We start from the raw sequence: 20,664 nt of genomic DNA, 5'->3' as shown, positions 1-20,664 counted from the left end.
TTTTCCTACCTCACTTTTTCCTTCCACTCAACTTTATTTGAATATGCTATAACGTTTTCACAATATTCTTATTTCCTGAGTCAGAATTTGAGGTGTTCATTATCTGGAAGCCATAATCATCAAAATAACAACAAATAAAAGTTTGAAATATTTCACTTTATGAAACACACTCTATGTGTAATAAATCTATATAATATAAAGATTTCACTTTTTGAAATGAGCAACAAAATATACAGAAATGTTTCAAGGTATAACATTTTTTTGAGTTGTTCTTGTAGTTCTATTGTTCCTTGCTAGTACAGGAAAGAACTTCAGCTTTGCAGAAAACATAGGTTGTTTTCTATGTTATCTGCTTGTTATTTTGCACTGCACTCTGCTGTGGATGAACAGAGTGCAGCAGCAACATTTATTGTTTTCAGTTTAGTCCCATGTAGGGTTCAACACATACTTTTGCAGAAAGCTCAGTGGATCCTGCATTAAGTCTAAAAGCCCGGTTATATATAACACTCTTGGGATTGCAGCTGCAATGCAATAAATTATTATTTTTTTTCTTGTTGCTGTTTAGGTGCAAAATTTATGTTTTGAGGATGTCTAGAAAAGCATTATATTTAGTTATGAGGTAGGAAGAGGAGGGAAAACACTACGATTCTCACACAAGACTTGTTTTCACTTTTTTTTTCTTTTTTGGTTATTTTGAGTAAGCGTTCCACCCCTATGTGTTTGTCAGAATAGCCTGCACATTCTTGCACATATATTTAATATTTGTTTTGTTTGTTATACCCCCCTTATTATTTAATTTCTGTCTATTTAACTGGAGGCAATAAATCTCTTAAACACAAAATTACACTGCCCTGCCTTTGGTCTTTCGTGCTGCTCTACTTTTGTTGTTTCTACTCAACCAGGCATGTGCACAGGGGGTTTAAAACACATTTGATATTTTCAATATAGTTATGCTGTGAAATGATAAATAATTCACATCAGAAGGAGGCAGAACAGCTTGTGCTTCAACGGTTTACTTCCTCCTTTTGGTCTTTACCTTTAGTTCAAGCAGTTCTAGTGCAATATGGGAATAGTGGGATATGGATTTACTTTTGGAGGTTAGATAATACTAATTCTGTTAGTTTTATTAGCTTAAGTTTTTGGTTTAATGCATTTGCCTACTTCTTTAAAATGAACAATTTCACAGGTAGATATACTATATGGCTTATGAACAGAAGCAGCTTTTTCACCCCTATCAAAGCAGAATAGTGCAGAACAGACTCTTTTAGAGGCTGAATTGGGGTACTTTCAGGTGTGCAGGGGTTAAGCACACGCTTTCTCCACTCCTTACTCTGCACTCTGTATCCTGAGGTTGTCACCATAATATTTCACTATGCCAAACGTTTTTTGAAAGAATATCTGCTGAAATGAACACGTGTGTTTGAGACACCTGGGGAACCATAGCTGTTTTAAGAAAGAGTTTCAAAGCAATTCACCCCTGAATGTTCTTTCTGCCAAACTACTCTAAAATGTAACTCATTAATAAGAAGCAGATGTTCCTTTACATTGCTGTAGGTAGTATTTAGTTGTGTTTTTTCCCCTGACTTCCGTAGAACAAAGTGTATATTCTTTTCTACCAATGTGGTATTTTTCTTGTTTTTGAAAGAGATTGTTGGGATTTATATTGAAATAGGATTCAGTGAATTAGTTGTCAATAGTATGTATATTCCTTGCAGTCAGTCGAAGTTTTTATGACCAGAGCAAATTTTAGCTATCTAAAAAAACTTAAAACCTCATGAATTGCAGATTGTTTTGAGGGTTTGCCAGGTGTTTTAAAGTTACACTTCATCACCACTGCTTAATGTAATTAAGTGAAAAGGGTAAACCCATACATTTCTATTTTGCATCATATGTGTTACAATGTATGTATTGCGAAAAACCTCAGGCTAATATGGTCAGTCTCAATTGTAACTAACTATGCATGTCTGTGGAAGTAACTGGATGATACTATGCAAATATTCAATTCAATTCAAAAATACTTTATTCATCCCAAAGGGAAATTAAATGTTGTTGTGGCAGATATTATACAGGTTTCCTCAAAGAGCCATTGTAGATGCTGATGGCCGTGGGCAGGAAGGATCTCCTGTAGCGCTCCGTCTTACAGCAGATCTGAAGAAGCCTCTGGCTGAAGACACTTTGTTGTTGTAGGACAGTCTCATGAAGAGGATGCTCAAAGTTCTCCATAATGCTCTTCATTTAATGAAGAATCCTTCTTTGCACGATGATCTCCAGAGGTTCCAGAATATTTTGTTTGTTTGACTCTTTGTCAAATATGACAAAAAGTAAAAAGTTCTGAGCAACTATCGTTTTTTCATTAATTGATGGTTAAAATTCGTTTCAAAATAAGGTGTATTCTGATGATTTGTCAACTTAAATTCACCATAAAAATTTCATTTTTCAGACTGGGTTAGTGCTGTGTAGAGCAGGTAGTATACTGATTATAGTACCCCCTACTAAGGAAATCTGATCTTATGCTTTATATTGCGCTCATAATACTAATACTTCTTTGAAATTCCCAGCTTAATTAACCAAATGGAATTGGACCAAATCAAATTAAAATCATAAATCAGATATTTATAAAATGAACCAAATTTCTCAAACAGGTGAATTTGAAAAAAAAAAAAATTATTACAATAATTTAAATTAGAGGTGTCATGTGTTTTTGTAAGCCATTAGATGAAATCACTGATATTGCTTTTTTCTTCATCAAGCCTTTCACTGGTTTTCTTTCAGGTTATTATCAAATAAGTGTCATGTCACTGATATCTGCCTATTTAATACAACCTTAGAAAAGTTTATTATATTGAAAGTATTCAGCTTTGTTACTATTTTAAAAGCTCAAGATGTCAAGAAGTGTGACTGAAATCATCAGATTGCGATGGCAAAGAGATAGCAGGTAAAATGACAAAATGTAAAAAGTTCAAGGGTTTTGAATACTTTTGGTAGGTGCTGGATACTAACTAGTACATTACAAATGATCTAAATTACATTAGCAGATTTCTTGGTTTTTTTACCAAACAGGGATCTATTTAGGTTTAAAATGTTATTTTCATATCTAAGCTTTTGATTGTATCTGGTTCTGTGCTGCTGTTTTCATTTTTACCACTTACCCTAAAGTCATGTTGCTAAAAATGACTTTTTAAAGGTTTTGCTCTTTCAGTTCGGTTACTTGCAATATTGTGCTGTATTTGTCAGTTTGTTAGTGATTGCTCTACAGTAAAGTATTCCCTGCTATCAGCACCACTGGGTAAAAAACCTGTTCATTGGAATCACATTTAAAGTTCAATAGATTTGAAAATACTTAGACATGCTAGAAAAATCAAAGAAGAAGAATAATGCTTTCTAATGACTTTTTGTTTGCCTTGTTTTGAGTAATATTTCTTCCTCACTGTTAAATTACCATCAGTTATGTGGATCCTTGGATTAGGAAGATGAAGACAATGTGTTTTGCTGCTGCATTAGTTTGTCACTTCAAAGAAGAAAACTATAAACCTTGCATGTTTTCTTCTGGTAAGTCAGTAAAAATAAAAAAAAATTAAATACCTGTTTAGAAAAATACAGTAAATGGCTTTAGAGGAAGACTAAGGACTGACCTCTGTTAAAACCTGTCTGTTGACTAAATATTTCAGGTGCTTTAAGCAGTTTTTCTCTTTTTTTACAAGAGCTTCTAAACTGTTAGAGATGTAAAATTGTCCCCTGCTCTTGTCCTTTCACCCAGTGGTACAGTACCCAAGGAGCTGTTGTTGAAAGCCAAGCAGGATGGCTTTTCAGACCAGCAGGTCGGTCAGATTCTGGGCTGCAATGAGAGAGCTGCTAGAGAGCTGAGGATCAGTAATGGCATCAGACCCTGGGTAAAACAGGTGAGAGTCCCTGGAACTTTCCTCACAGAGTTCAGATTGACTGTGCCTGGTAAACAAATTAGTCATGTGATCTCAAATAATCATATCCCTTATTCAACAGAACAGGACAAAACCTTTGAAGGGCAACTTTTTTTTTTTTTTACTTTGCATGACACTTCACTATTGACCCTATCGAGTTAGACATAGCTAAAAAAAACAAGAGAGAAAATGAAACAGCAGACAACATCACCAGTAGACTTTCTAACTTTCTGTTAGTTTTCAGTCTATTGAGGTTTTGCAAGCCCTGGTTGAATGATTTTAGACTTTATGCATTGCTCTGTACTGTATATCTCATCATTTTCTGTGATGTTGTTTATTTGTACTGTTTTTGGTAGTACCTTTTCAGATTCAGGTGGATTTACCATGCTTTTACATTTCTGGCTTGTTTATGCCAAAGTACCCTTATCATTTAGTCTTTGCAATATCTGGGTCCTAGTTCTGTTCTTTTTTCTTCTCCCTTCTGCTTTCTCTGACCACTGTTTCAGTCTAGAAGGAAATGTTTAGATGTTAAAGTCAGTGCTCACAGTATAAACCATATTGTCAGGGTACAAAGAGAATATTGAGAGAAAACATCCATCAAAAGGTTAGCAGTACTAATCATGTGAGACTTCATTCGCAAATCATATTCACAAAGGAAGGTTTGAGATATCACTCACTCAGATTTCGTTACGTTAAGAGACAATAAACAGCTGAAACAAGAAACGAGAAACAAATAAGATAAAGTTGTTTTTCTTTAGTAATTTAAAATTTAATCTATTATGTTTTATTATAGATTGACACTTTAGCAGCTGAGTACCCAGCAATGACCAACTACTTGTACTGCACATACCATGGTCAGGTATGTATTCCAGTTAGTGTACGTCCATATGTGTGTCGTCTATGTTTTTGTTTTTTTTTATGTACCAAAAATAATCATAATTTCTCCACCTCACCAGGAGCATGATCTAGAATTTAAAGATCAGGGGATTATGGTTCTTGGTTGTGGTCCTTACCACATTGGTAGGTATCTTTCTAAACTTTGAAATGTCAGTTTATAGGTGGATTTAAAAGGGACAATGAAGGGCGATGTGTTTATTTTAAATTCTTGTCAGAGATTTTTATTATTTATTTATTTATTAGATGTTGTTATAAAAAAAAAAAACTTTAATCAACAGAATTTCTGAATGTATAGTACAGTTCAGCAGCTACTTCAGCGCTGCGATTAAGTTTATATATGTGCAACATATTAATTTAGGCTCACTTTATCATCTACCAGGAAGCAGTGTTGAGTTTGACTGGTGTGCAGTGTCCTGCATCAGGACCTTGAGACAAATTGGCAAGAAGACAGTGGTGGTCAACCACAACCCTGAGACGGTTAGCACTGACTTTGACGAGTGTGACCGTCTGTACTTTGAAGAACTGACCCTGGAGCGCGTCCTTGATATCACCCAACAGGAGGTTAGAGCATTACTAACATGCCACAAAATCAATATAATTTTGGATTTGTTTGTCTTTCATTTAGGAATTTAAGAAAAATTGCATAGAACTTCCTTTTTAAAACTAAGACACAGTTGATGTGATCTAGTTGAATATCAAACTGTTTCTTTTTACCACATATAAAAATTTGTTCATTGATTAATATCACAAGGTTATTCATGCATTAATTACATAACACATATTCTAGGATTTGAAATTTCAGACAACACAGTATCCCTACATAATGCATGATTATGTAGGGATAATCATGCATTATGATTAGACTTAAAATTGATTTTCAGTTTCTCTTTAAATAAAAATGAGACACAAATCTTAATTTAATGCAAATATCAATGACTTAAAATTTAAAGTGGTACTGAACCTTCTTATGTAAACTAAATGCTGTCACACAGATCTGAAATTAGCTATTTGTTTTTGCTATTTTTAGCTGAATGAGTAACATTACTGACTGTTTGCTGTAGTAACTAAAACCATAATATAAAAATTCATAAAACATCCATATTATTTCAACAGTGAACAGTAATGCTTCTTTTCGTGTGTTTATGAAAAAGATAAGGCTGCAGTTGTGAGTGTGTGAGAAAGAAACAAAGCATGTATTTGTTGAGAAATACATATTCTCTGTATTGACTCAACTACTACTTTAGAGAGCTACTAGCAGTTATTGGCTTGCATATTTATGCTTCAACATTTCCTTTTTTTTTTCCAACTTGCGTTTGAATGCTATAGCTCATTCTTACTAACATGCCTAAAGATGCTAATTGGGCCTTAAAAGCAGCTAAACAAAGCACATGCTGTGTAAGTGTTTCCAAAAGTTGAAACATTTAGACACTTGCATTACAGTGCTTGTTTATGGTTGACATCAGATATTTCCATCACTGTATAAAAAGATCTTAAAAAAAGTAATAGGTTTCAGATATTTGTTACCCAGAATATTATAGATTTGTTTGATCTTTTCTTTGTCCAGCAAAACAACCCAAAACACAATAACAAATACTGATGTTAGCAGGGCAGTAGGATTAGTATAAATAGCATTAGTAGGACTACCTGCACTTAATAGACATGCAACTTGTGGCATGGTAGATGTAGTTTTAAAACTGTGTTAACTTAAAAAGAGCGATAGGTGGTGCTTCTTCATTTTCTATACTATGATTGCCTGTTTTACACAACTGGAAGCTGTCTAACTTTTCTTTCTTGTAAGTGATAGAAAAGTGTGGTAGCATTCGTTCAGTCAGCTGACAGGCAGTCTGCAGGTAACGGTGCAGCCACAGGCATTACTGTGCTCTATACACTTAGAGAAATTTCCACCCATTCTTGAACCTTATCAGTCATCTCATCAAAAGGACTTAAAATCATAGGAACAATGTGATGGGAAATACCGTTGGTTTTAAAACCATAACTTTTTCAAACTTTTGTATGTCTTCAATCCATGAATTGTCCAAGGCTTAATGTCTTCTGACCCCTTGTAACTTTACTTTGTATTTAGAAAAAAAATATACAGTTGTTAATTTGTTTTTTTTTGTTTTTTACTATACAAGGTTAAATGTTAGAATACAAAAAACAGTAAGATAATGCTAATATTAACATAAATATGTATATACATACACTGTCTTTATGTATGTTTATATCCAATATAATGTATTTCACTTGATCCTGATCATGTCAAACATATTCAAAGGTGTCATTATCATAACATTTTCTGTGTTTGGATTTGGATCTGGTGCCTGTTTATTTACGTGCTTTGGCATACAGATGTCCGCTGATGTTCCCCTGCAGAGGAATTGTAATCTAGTTAAAGTTGTGATGGGATCATGGTGTGATTATGTGTTTGTTTGCACAGGTATGTAGCCTTACCATCAATCCCTCTCTTGCAGCTACTTTCACAGTTTGCAGTTCTATGCCTGTGTGTGTGTGTGTGTTCTTGTACTTGTTGCTGAGTGAGAAGCATTTTTCGTATTTTTATCGCAAAGTGAGGACATTTTCCTGGTCCTCACTTTTTCAAATTCTGTTCTTGGGACAGGGGTTAGGTTTAGGACTAGGGTATGAATTGAGTTATTGTTAGGGTTAGGTATTAACTGGATAGGGTTAGTGTTATTGTTAGGGTCAGGGTTAGGCACTAAAAATCAAGGAAAATGAATGGAAGTCAATGGAAGTAACCGAAGGATCCTCATAAAAATAGTAAAACACGGATGTGTGTGTGTGTGTGTGTGTGTGTGTGTGTGTGTGTGTGTGGGATAAATGCGGCATTAGAGTATGGTGATAACCCCTGGACAGGACCAAGAGAGCAGGCCATGAATAATGGAGAGATACAACCTGGCATTGCCATGGAAACAACATCCCCTTTGGCTCACCTAGAGAGGAAAAGGGGCTGTATGCAGTTATTAAGGCCACATTCACACTTTCTCTCTCCTATTTATGGAGTTGTTTTTCTGACTTAAGAGGGCATAACATTTGCTCACATTTATTTCCAAGAGACACGTAACATTAACACGAATTGCTACTTACCTTTGTCTAATTAGATGTCTCCATGACAAATTTAGACTTATGGTATTAGTCATATCTGCCATTATCTTGAAATAACTTAAAGAAATTCAGAAGCTAAATTAAGTGCATTGCAAAACTACCATTGACCTCTGTCATGTTGCAACCTCAAACTTTAATGTATGTTACAAAGATGATATATGGTAGACTGATATAAAGCCTAAATGTTAAGAGAAAGATACATGGTTTTTAAAATCTGAAAGTGTGGCATCAATTTGTATGCAGCTCCTCCTGAGTTAACACTGCAGAATCACTTTTCACTGAAATTATAGTTGTAAGCCATTTGGGTCTACATTTGCTAGTCTCTACCAGTTGTGCATATCTATACGGAATTTGTGCCCATTCTTCTTTGCACAATAGCTTAGGCTCAGTCAAACTGGTCAAAAAGCATTTGTGAACATCGACGTCTAAGTCTAAAGTTAAAAAATGCTTTGAGGTGAGCCATTATTTTGTAGCTTTGGCTGTATGCTTAGTATTGTTGTCCTGCAAGAAGTTGAACCTCCACCCCATACCCACATCTTTTGACGCCTCTGATAGGTTTCCTTTGAGGACTGATCTGTATTTAGCTTCATTCATTGTTCTAACCACTCAGGTCAGGTTCCCTGTCCCTGCTGAAGAAAACTAGGGACAGCATGGTTCTGTCACCTCCCTGTTTCAATGTAGGGATAATCTGTGCAGAGTGGTGTTCAACTTTAGTTTTCCACCATGTTTAGCATTTCTTATGTAGACCAAAAAGTTTCATTTTGGTCTAATTTTATCTGACCACCATCTTCTGTTTTCTATGTCTCCTGCATGTCATGTGGGAAACTAGAAACTATTTTCTAATTTTGTGACTTTTTAATGACATTTGATTGCACTAGGTTTTAGGGCGTTCGATTAAAGGGGCCTGAATGCATATGCATGCTACAATTTCCTAATTTTTACATGTGAAATTTATGAAAAGCTTCAGACTAAAAAACTCAACTTTATGAAATTTCAAAATCTGCCCTCTTTGTTATTGTTGTTGTATTTGATTAAATAATAGTTCATCTCTCTTTTTTAGGAGTGTTCTGGTAGTATTGTGTCTGTGGGAGGTCAGATCCCCAACAACCTGGCCATCCCGTTGCACATGAGTGGAGTAAAGATTCTGGGGACGAGCCCCCTGCAGATTGACAGGGCTGAGGAACGTTCTGTCTTCTCCAGCATCCTTGATGATCTTGAGGTGGCCCAAGCTCCATGGAGCGTGCTGAGCTCCCTGGTGAGGGAATAATATGCTTCAATTATTTAAAAGTTTTATTTTCTTGAGCAATTACTTGTTTTTGTGTATTTTGCTTGACATGAGCAAGACTTTGTTTTAAGTTCCTTAAAAGTTTCTGTACGCTTCTTAAACATTTAAGGAGGAATGCATGTTTTCTTTGTAAGTCAATTTCACACATTAATTTAGTAAAAGGCCCCAAACCTCAAGGCACCTGAATCTAAAAGATGGACTCCACATAACAGACGCTTGTCAAATAGCTAATTTTAAACAATATCTTTAGGAACTTTGATAGTACCATTTGTCTTAGTTTATTTTGCTTAATGCATCAAAAATACAAAAAGTATGTTTGCCAAACATTGAATTGTATTTCAGTTCCAACAGGCTGACTTTCAAAGAGATATTTCAAGAACTGATCGATAGAAGGTATCTCTCAGGTCCTGCATCAAAACTTATTTGTTCCTGGCTCCTAAAAACACCTTTCAGACTCTTCATCAGCTTAATCTCCATAGTTCTTTGGCCCTGACTCTTCTTTTGTATTTCACTTGAACTCTTTTTTTTTTTTTGAAAACACTGTACATTTTGGTTGTTTTGACAAGAAATGGATATGCAAGGAAGTTGGGACCCTAGCATTTAGCTTTTGTGAGTTCTCTTTTGCATTTTTAAAGTATTATATTGTTGTTTATAGTATTACTATTGCAGGATTTATATATTATATTCATTCAAACCACAAGGCAAATCTGATTCGCTTTTGACAGCTTTCCTAATACATACTAAAAAAACCAGAATACCCTCCCATTTTTGGATTCCACACATTAGATAAAAAAAAAAACAGAACAACAGATTTATATTTTTATAAATTTTGGAAAACAATAAAGCATTATTTTTGTTTGTTTTTATCAAAGTATTAACACTATATATTTCATCGATAAATTTTTAGATTGCTATATTATTTGCAGTTTTGAGAAAGTAAAAAGTCAAAGATTTGCACTTAAAAAGATAATTAATAGCATAATAATATAACTTGATTATATTGTATAAATGCCACTTCCAACATGAAGACATTATTATTTATATACTTACAAATAAAACACCATGAATATTCAAACTGTCAGATATGATGACACAGGAACTTTAAACAATCATTCAGGGGGAAACACAGCAGGCAAATGACGTGTTTAACTACACAGAGTGCATTAAACAGTTAAAAAATATATTGTGGATTTGTTTATCATTTTAATTTACTTGAAGAAAATTTATATTTTAGATTGATTTCATATTTCATAAATTTACAAATTGGCTCATTTAAACATAAAGCAGAAGATTTGTCCATCATGTTTGTTTTAAAGGTTGCTCAGAAGGAACCGACCAACCGCTGTTGCTGAACACAACTGATGGACAAAGCTCACAACCAGGCCTGCTGTAATACCCAGGGGACTGTCAGCACACAGTAATTTGGAGGAAACAATTGGAACTTTGCTAAAAGATTCAAATAAAAAAGATAAATTATGTGTTGACTAAAAATATAGAGGCACGGCAGCCATGGTATAAAAGAAGAAAATGGGTTTGTTCGTCCTGTTTTTAATTTAATCTGAATTCACTATTAGTTGATTCATATTTTTTTGGGGGAAAGAAAATAAATAATAATAATAATTAACTTGGCTTTTTGCAACCTAACAAACTTAAATATTCACCTATTACTAAATGTTTTAAAGCAGTTTTTTATTTTTATTTTGTCCTTTTCAACTCATTCTCAGTTCCATATGATTGAAACAGACTGTGGAATACTGCTGAATGCTAAAATGCTGGATGTCTATAGTTGAATATATCTCTTCCATTATTTTTTATGTACCAAGGCACCGCTTAAGAGTGATCATCTAGTACACACATAGAGAGGTTTGATAGTATCTCTATATTTCACAAATTCTATTTATATGTCAATCTTTAAGAGGTAGTTTGCTTTTAATAGGCTAGAGCAACTCTGGCGTTGCCGTGGGGAGATGATTCTCGTGTTTCTCTGAAGCTCTTTTGTGTTTATAAATGGTACCTCACCTGGTGAGGAAACGGTGGGTAATGACTGAGGGAAAACTGCTAAACTGGAGAAGAGATGGAAGCGAGAGAAAGCGTGGTAATGATAATGATGACAAGGAGGAGTAGGGCATACAGCCTTTCTCTAACTACCAGACTCTTTCCAAAGTTCTTAGTCTTAATTCTTTTCATTTTTCATATAAACTGAGTGGGTAGAGGGGGAAAAAGTCCAAATTTAGATGGATTGAAAACAGCTTAAATTCATACTTTTATTTTTGTATGTGTCTAGAATATATGGGATGCACAACTTTAATTTATGTGTTTTCAGAACATATGTGGTCAAGCAGTAGCAGAATTTCACACTGAAAAATACAATCTTTGACTTGAGTAAATTTATCCTTTAAATAACAAAATCCTCATTAGGAAAATTAATCTTTACATAAAATTATGTATACCAGATATTTTTTATCTTTTTGTTGTTGACAGCCAATTTTTCAGTTTTATGGCAGAGATCCCCAAATTTTATTTAAGATCTTATGGTATTTCAAAATGTTAATGATTCTATGGTCTAATAAGAAGTTTAACAGGGCCTTTGGAAGGGATAGAGGCCCACAGTATCATAGATCCTCCACCATACCTAGCAGTAGGTATGAGATGCCTTTTCCTCATACAGATACTTCAGAAAATTTTAAAGTAATGTTTTATTTTTACCAAAATGTTTCTTCTAACTTGATGTAATATTAATGTTTATGAAGTGGCTTAGCCTGAGTCCTGACTCACTATTGCAGAATCTCTGGAGAGAGCTAAAGATTAGGGTGATGACAGTGCGGGCTTGAAATACTTGGGTTCTTTATTTCAGTGTGAGAATATGCTACAGCAATAAAATATTAATGTATTTTAGTGTTTGCTCATCTCTACTAGGGGTGGTAGTCAATGTAAATCATGAATTTCCTTTTTACTGTTGTAAATGACCATTTGTCCTGTTGTCTTCAGATTTGAGGCTGTTTCAGCTGAAAGCATTAAGATGTTTGGCAAAAAAAGGTGATCTCAAATTTAAGCTCTGTGCAACTCTGTGATGGTGTTTGTTTTATGGAAAAGGCTAGTTGTGTCTGTTTTTTAATTATAAGAATAATTTCAATATCTGTGACCATAAAATTCGAATAACATGTTTCTTATATTTAACACAAGCTGAATCTGAGCATTTTTCCTGCTTTTTCTTAATTTTCTGAATAATTGTCATATGTCTGGAGATTGTGGAAGTTTAAGATCTCTAAGATTGCATGTACAGGTCCTTCTCAAAAAATTAGCATATTGTGATAAAGTTCATTATTTTCTATAATGTAATGATGAAAATTTAACATTCATATATTTTAGAGTCATTGCACACTAACTGAAATATTTCAGGTCTTTTATTGTCTTAATACGGATGATTGTGGCATACAGCTCATGAAAACCCAAAATTCCTATCTCACAAAATTAGCATATTTCATCCGACCAATAAAAGAAAAGTGTTTTTAATACAAACAACGTCAACCTTCAAATAATCATGTACAGTTATGCACTCAATACTTGGTCAGGAATCCTTTTGCAGAAATGACTGCTTCAATGTGGCGTGGCATGGAGGCAATCAGCCTGTGGCACTGCTGACGTCTTATGGAGGCCCAGAATGCTTCGATAGCGGCCTTTAGCTCATCCAGAGTGTTGGGTCTTGAGTCTCTCAACGTTCTCTTCACAATATCCCACAGATTCTCTATGGGGTTCAGGTCAGGAGAGTTGGCAGGCCAATTGAGCACAGTGATACCATGGTCAGTAAACCATTTACCAGTGGTTTTGGCACTGTGAGCAGGTGACTTTCATTTGTTGGCTGCAGAGAGCCGTTGGAATGAGGCACCACAAATGGATGCATTCATGAAAGGATTAAACGAAGACATCAAGGATGAGCTAGCGACCCGTGACTATCCTTCTTCCTTGAAACAACTCGAGGATTTGGCTGCTCGCATTGATATTCAGCTGGCAGAGAGAAGGAAGGAGAAGCGCCATGAGAAGGGTCGCTCATCATTAACTCAGGTTTCTGCACACCTGTATGAGAGAAGGAGTCGGTCACCTCTCACTGAGGAAAATGATAATTGTGAGCCCATGCAATTGGGCAGAACCAAGATTACCCCTGAGGAGAAAGATTGTTGGAGAAGATTCAAGATCTGTTTTTATTGTGGAGAGAAGGGACATTTAGCACTCAGGTGTCCACTAAAAGGACAGGCTCAGCAGAGGAAGGGAGGTCTCTACTGAGCTGGCGTCAACTATCTGCCTCCTCCTTCTTGTTTCCTGCCCATTTTGAAACCTCTTCTTTGTCTCTCCTTTCATGATCATTAATTCACCTGAACTTCCTGTAGTCCTAGGGGCTTCCTGGTTGCAGAAACACAACCCTCACATCGACTGGAAGAAAAAAGAAGTTTTGGGTTGGTCAGAGTCATGTTCCGCCGACTGTCTTTTGTCTGCTGCTATGGAGGTCAGTGTGGAGAATGAGGTTGAGGAGACCTATCTGGATTTATCCAAGGTTCCGCAAGAATACCATGATTTAAAGGAGGTTTTTAATAAAATCAAGGCCACAGCTCTGCCACCCCATAGACCTTATGATTGTGCTATTGATTTGCTTCCTGGCACATCACCCCGTAAAGGCAGAACCTATTCATTGTCTGGTCCAGAGCACAGGGCCATGAAGAGTTATGTTGATGAAGCATTAAAGGCAGGGCACATTCAACCCTCTTCCTCTCCTGCAGGTGCTGGTTTCTTTTTTGTTGGGAAGAAGGATGGTTCATTGAGACCATGCATTGATTATAGAGGCCTAGATGAGAGAACAGTTAAAAATAGATATCCCTTACCACTCATGAACACAGCTTTTGATCAGATCCAGGGAGCCAAGATATTTTCTAAGCTGGATCTAAGGAATGCATATCATCTGGTCCAAATCAGAGAAGGAGATGAGTGGAAAACGGCTTTCAACACGCCTACGGGCCATTATGAATACAAGGTCATGCCATTTGGACTTACTAACGCTCCAGCAGTTTTTCAGTCATTGGTCAATGACGTTCTAAGAGACATGGTGGGTCAATTCGTATTTGTTTATCTTGATGACATACTGATTTATTCCCAAGATCTGGAAACCCACAGAAAACATGTCAGAGCTGTTCTCCTGCGTCTTCTCCAAAACCAGTTGTTCGTCAAGGCAGAGAAATGTGAGTTCCACATAACTACCACTTCCTTTTTGGGCTTCATCATTTCCCCAGATCAAGTGCTTGTCGACCCCTCCAAGGTTAAGGCCGTATTGGAATGGCCTGTTCCAACTGATCGCAAGCAGCTTCAAAGATTTCTGGGCTTCGCAAACTTCTATAGGAGGTTTATTAGAAATTACAGCCTGGTTGCTACTCCCCTAAATGCTCTTACCTCTTCCAAGGTGAAATTTGTGTGGAATAAGGATGCAGAGAAGGCCTTCAATAGGTTAAAGGAACTCTTCACGTCAGCTCCAGTGTTACGGTCTCCTGACCCAGAGAGACAGTTTATCGTGGAGGTGGATGCCTCAAGCTTTGGGGTCGGAGCTGTATTAAGCCAAAGAGGTAAGGATGATCGTGTTTACCCATGTGCCTTCTTTTCAAGGACTCTGTCACAGGCTGAGCGGAATTACGACGTGGGAGACAGAGAGTTATTAGCTGTCAAGTTGGCGTTGACAGAGTGGAGACATTGGCTGGAGGGGACTAAGGAGCCGTTTATGGTGTGGACTGACCATAAGAACTTGGAGTACCTGAAATCAGCAAAACGGCTAAACCCCAGACAGACTAGGTGGGCTTTGTTTTTTGGTCGTTTTAATTTCTCCCTATCTTACTGACCAGGGAGTAAAAATGGCAAACCTGACGCCCTATCCCGGATTCAAGAGCCTGAAGAATCTCAGTCTGTGGGTGAAGAGGAGTTTATCCTTCCTGAAACCGTCAGGTTGTCTGTGTCCCGAGTGGAGGTGGAAAGGGAGGTCCAGGAAGCCATTAGAGATCTGCCTATCCCACCATCATGTCCACCTGACCGCTGTTTTGTCCCTGAATGCCTTGTGCCTAAGGTACTGGAGTCTTGTCATTGCTCTCGTTTAGTTTGTCATCCAGGAATCAGCAGAACCATTCAGACAGTTCGAACTCAGTTTTGGTGGCCATCGCTGGTCAAGGATGTCAAAAACTTTGTTGCTGAATGCACTCAATGTTGTCGAGCCAAGCCTTCTCGTCGCCCCCCTGCGGGGTTGTTGCACCCTTTGCCAATTCCCCCTCGCCCTTGGTCACATATTGCAATGGATTTTGTGACAGGTGTACCGGTTTCTAATGGTCACTCTGTACTACTAACCATAATTGACAGATTTTCTAAAATGGTTCATCTGGTGCCCTTGGAGAAGCTTCCATCTGCTAAGGAGATGGGTGAGATATTGACCCAAGAAGTTTTCAGGCTCCATGGAATTCCAAATGACATTGTTTCCGATAGAGGACCCTAATTTGTGTCACGTTTCTGGAAGGAGTTTTGTTCGTTGTTGGGAATTTCTGTTAGTCTTTCCTCAGGGTTTCATCCTCAGTCTGATGGCCAAACTGAGAGAGCCAACCAAGAAGCTGAAACCAAACTTTGTATATTATGTGAGTCTGACCCGACCAAGTGGTCACAAAATTTGCCCTGGGTTGAATATGCCATGAACTCTATGGAATCAAGTGCCACTGGTTTGTCCCCTTTTCATGTTGTGTTTGGTTTCCAGCCACCCATGTTTTCAGTTCAGGAGAGAGAAGCTAATGTTCCGTCCGCCCAAGCAGCTGCCCTAAGGTGCCAAAGAATATGGAGAAAGGCCAGGAGATCGATGATCAGAATGTCACTGGTTCAGTCAAGAACGGCCAACTGGAGACGGATCCCTGCGCCTAAGTACCAGGTGGGGCAGAAAGTTTGGCTCTCTGCCAAGGACCTCCCATTAAGGGTAGAATCCCGGAAATTGGCACCCCGATTTGTTGGACCTTTCCCAATCTCCAAGATCATCAACCCTGTCGCTGTACGACTGAGATTGCCCAACTCCATGAGGACTCACCCCACGTTCCACGTTTCTCAGGTCAAGCCCTTCATGGAGCCCCGACTTGGGGCAATTACAGCTGCAAGTCGCTTGGGGTATGTCTCTATCAGTTTTGCACATCCAGAGACTGAAATTCTTGCCCATTCTTTCTTGCAAAACAGCTCGAGCTCAGTGAGGTTGGATGGAGAGCGTTCGTGAACAGCAGTCTTCAGCTCTTTCCACAGATGCTCGATTGGATTCAGGTCTGGACTTTGACTTGGCCATTCCAACACCTGGATAAGTTTATTTGTGAACCATTCCATTGTAGATTTGGCTTTATGTTTTGGATCATTGTCTTGTTGGAAGATAAATCTCTGTCCCAGTCTCAGGTGTCTTGCAGACTCCAATAGGTTTTCTTCCAGAATGGTCCTGTATTTGGCCCCTTCCATCTTCCCATCAATTTTGACCATCTTCCCTGTCCCTGCTGACGAAAAGCAGGCCCAAACCATGATGCTGCCACCACCATGTTTGACAGTGGGGATGGTGTGTTCAGGGTGATGAGCTGTGTTGCTTTTACGCCAAACATATCGTTTTGCATTGTGGCCAAACAGTGCGATTTTGGTTTCATCTGACCAGAGCACCTTCTTCCACATGTGTGGTGTGTTTCCCAGGTGGCTTGTGGCAAACTTTAAATGAGACTTTTTATGGATATCTTTGAGAAATGACTTTCTTCTTGCCACTCTTCCATAAAGGCCAGATTTGTGCAGTGTACGACTGATTGTTGTCCTATGGACAGACTCTCCCACCTCAGCTGTAGATCTCTGCAGTTCATCCAGAGTGATCATGGACCTCTTGGTTGCATCTCTGATCAGTCTTCTCCTTGTTCGAGATGAAAGTTTAGAGGAACGGCGTTCATTCAAGCTCATTCAAGCTCATGTCATTCTCACCATTCATGTCTTCCTCCGGGGTCCGAGCGCCAAAGATATTAACTTTTACCAATAAACTTCTCTAATCGCCATCTTTGTATTTCTTATTGTGAATCCTTCCAGGTTGAAATGTGCCTGTATACTGGCTTTTAGTTAATACCTTCATATATCTGCTACATGTTTGTTTTTTACAGGAAGATGCCTTTGCATTTGCCAACCAGGTGGGCTATCCTTGTTTGCTTCGGCCTTCATATGTTCTTAGGTGAGTTTAAATGCCAAATACCTGTCATACATAGTTATGTAAATTTCTGTAGGTATTGTAATTACTAAAACAATGAGGAATTAGTAGATATCTTTTTAAATCTATAAGCAGTCTTATACCCTAAAATGTTTGTTCCAATTCCTTGATGCAACTTTATTGCATTAGTCAGTTTGCAACTTACTGTAATTAATCGTCTTTGTGTAAAATGTTTGAAAGGTAAAAACTATTTAAACAGATAACATTTATGCTGCTTTTATTATTAAATACAAACTGTGGCCAGCTATGTATAAACCCATACATCTTTTACTAATTATCTAAATGATTACTAAATCATTAAAGTACATTTTTATTCATAATGATTAATGACTTGAACAGTCTTAGAACCTTTAACAATGCAGTAAAATGTCTGCCCAGTAGATGTCAGGAAGACACCCTTAAACAGAGCTTTGGGTATCACTCAAGCCTTTGCATAATTGAGTCTATGGTGGTTTTGTTCTTTTAAGGGTTCTGAAAGATGTGATATTTTTTTTAAATGGATCTGTCTAAGCAACAAAAGGAAACTAAGTAATAACAAGTGTTTTAGCAGAGGGTAACATTTAAGACTCTTAAATGTCAAAGTGATTGAAGAGGTGTTTGCCAATAGTTAAATTTGACATTAAAAATTATAATCATATCTCTAGAATAACTGACTATGGCCAAATGTTATTTAAAAGGAAGCTTGTGCCCTTCTTTCTTAGGTACTAGAAATGTATGAACTCTCTCTGATCTGATTTGCACAACTCCTCTGACATTTATACAAAACAGGTTCTATTTTGTCATAATCATGTTTGCAGTCAGAGCTCAGAGCTCATTTTAGAGCCTTCATAAAATACCTGCATTTTATTTACAAGTCTAACTTTTTTTGGTTTGGTCTTTTTCTTTTGTTGTGAAACCATTTGATATGTATAGATGATATATGCAAGTAGTGCTTGACACAGTAGAACAGAAGACTTGCTTTTAGACACATCTTACTGACAAGACAAATGGAGTCAAGTAAAAACAAAATTAATATTTGTGTGGAGTAACTGTTTTAATAATTTGAACAAAGTACAAAAGCCAAAAACAATGGAAGATGATCATTATTTGCAGTAAATAAAGCTTGCCAGTTTTTTTTATATACTCCTGTGTATGATCATGTTTTAATGTAATTAAAATGTAATGCTATACTAATATGCACAGTTATCAACAAGACTTTAATGTTACTTTAAGTGTTCATTTAAATTACCTAAAACAACAATCCCAGAACTATTACAAATCCATCTGGTATGAAAGTAAAATCTGACATTTTTAAACAAGCACATCTCTGTACTCTTCTTACTACTAATTCTTACTTAATAACTTAATAACCTATTTCTTTGGGACCACTGTTGGACAGCTTCATATGCAGTCCTTATAGTCAATGGTAAAAAGTACAGATGCACCAATTAGTTTTGTGATCAATTTCTGATACCAAGTTTGGCTTGGTGTCAGAGTTTTCTCTTTAAGAACTATAAGAACAGCATTCAAATATTTTTTTCTAGCCTTTCTGTGTGAGGAGTGATTAATTATTTATATTTAGAATCAAAGCTACATAATTTAGGCCCTGTTTAAATGACAATGTTTTCTGGTGAAAATGGAAAAGTTTAGAAGCGTTTTGGTCTTTTACATGACAGGGTGCACGTTTCCTCTGAAAATGGCACAATTTAAAAACAGGTTCCAGAGTTTAGGGATTTGAAAATGTTCTGGTCTCTACTGTCTTATAGAAGTGAAAAATTAAATCTGATTCATGGGCAGTATGACTGAAATCATTAGAAATGAACGTCCATGCACACAACATAACAGCTGTCGACCAGTTCAAAATCAACAGAAGACAAACATAACAATAACAGTCACAGATTCCAGAGTACTCTTGCTGCTGACTCTTAATCTAACCACAGTTCTCCAACAAAGTGCTAATGTTCTTCCCAGTTTTGCATGTTAAATTTCAAAGTACATACCGTCTACAAGTGGTTGGTGGGAGAATTATAGCAAATTCACATCTACTGTTGCCGTGTGATTGTAATTAAAACGTTCTCATGTAGATGAGTTAACAGAAACAGAAATTTGTTTTCAGTGGATCGTTGCTGTGTAAACTGGGGCCTTAGAGAGCAGCCCCTCTAAAACAAGGTTTTAACGATTATTTTTAGATGACAAACTGATCACTGAGCCGATATTTTGAGCTGGCTTTAACATCCAGCATTAGCGATTAGCACAGCTAGCTTTACCACCTGAAAATTGCAGTCTCGCTTTGTAACACCAAGAGAAGGCACACCCTTGCTGTTGCAGAAACAAAGTGGTGCCATAGCTTCAGGTTAAATCAGAAAGATCAAAGGATTGCAAAAAGACTTTGGCTTCTTAATTTTACTTTAATACACAGCAAGCGGACAAGCTTCATGGCTTTCTTTTTCATATCTAATGAAAGTCTTGCTATCTCTTTAAGTAACAGCCTGAATATAATAGACATGTCTCAGAAAATAAAATGTTCTTGTAAATAACTGTTCCTATCCTTCCTCTGACTCCATTTTATAAACTTGACACTGACACTGAAAAAGCTAGCTTCGATTCTTCTTCCCTCTGTAACAACATCCACATGGGAGAGTTTTGATGTTACAGAAACTTGGTAGTACAAACATATGGTGCGTTTCCAAGTAACCTGTAACTGGTCAAAAGCAGATCTCCTAGTGCATGAGTTTTACTCATCCACTTACTTTAGAGCAGGTAGCTTGTATTATGCAATAAACTGAAATCATTGTTAGAGTTTGGCTGATCACTCTAAATCCAGAGAATACTGATGTCAAAACTAGATGTCATCCATGTCAAAGATTTGCTGTAATCTGAATGCATTCTAAATCTTCTGACTTCTGAATTCAAATGGAGGGTCAGTATTCTTTAGGGGTTGGACATATGTCTTCCTTTGAGCCATATTAAGCTGGGGAATAAAGCTCTGACTGAAGCCTGTGGCCTTACTTCATCCTGTTTCTCCCAAACACTCCATATCAAACAGGATGATATCCCAGCTAAAATCAAAAACAACATGCGCAACACAACTAACCTAAATCTGTTGTTTTTTTAATGATGAAGTTCTGAACTCATTTTCAAGAGCCTGAAGTGCTTTTCGACCTAAATAGCTGTTCTTCGCCATTACTCTC

General features: G+C 36.9%; 1 protein-coding gene across 1 annotated transcript in view; it reads left to right on the top strand.

The window, feature by feature from the left end:
- The window catches only part of cps1 (carbamoyl-phosphate synthase 1, mitochondrial), a 108,766-nt gene that overhangs the window by 50,763 nt on the left and 37,339 nt on the right, over positions 1 to 20,664 (top strand). Inside the window, exons 22-27 of the mRNA XM_047371408.1 lie at positions 3,758 to 3,899; positions 4,711 to 4,776; positions 4,874 to 4,937; positions 5,194 to 5,375; positions 8,995 to 9,189; positions 17,391 to 17,458. Coding sequence (XP_047227364.1) covers positions 3,758 to 3,899; positions 4,711 to 4,776; positions 4,874 to 4,937; positions 5,194 to 5,375; positions 8,995 to 9,189; positions 17,391 to 17,458 — 717 coding nt within the window. The remainder of the gene's footprint in view (positions 1 to 3,757; positions 3,900 to 4,710; positions 4,777 to 4,873; positions 4,938 to 5,193; positions 5,376 to 8,994; positions 9,190 to 17,390; positions 17,459 to 20,664) is intronic.

Source organism: Girardinichthys multiradiatus, chromosome 7, assembly GCF_021462225.1.
Source record: "Girardinichthys multiradiatus isolate DD_20200921_A chromosome 7, DD_fGirMul_XY1, whole genome shotgun sequence".
NCBI lineage: Eukaryota > Metazoa > Chordata > Actinopteri > Cyprinodontiformes > Goodeidae > Girardinichthys > Girardinichthys multiradiatus.
This window is presented reverse-complemented; position numbering and strand designations above follow the sequence as displayed.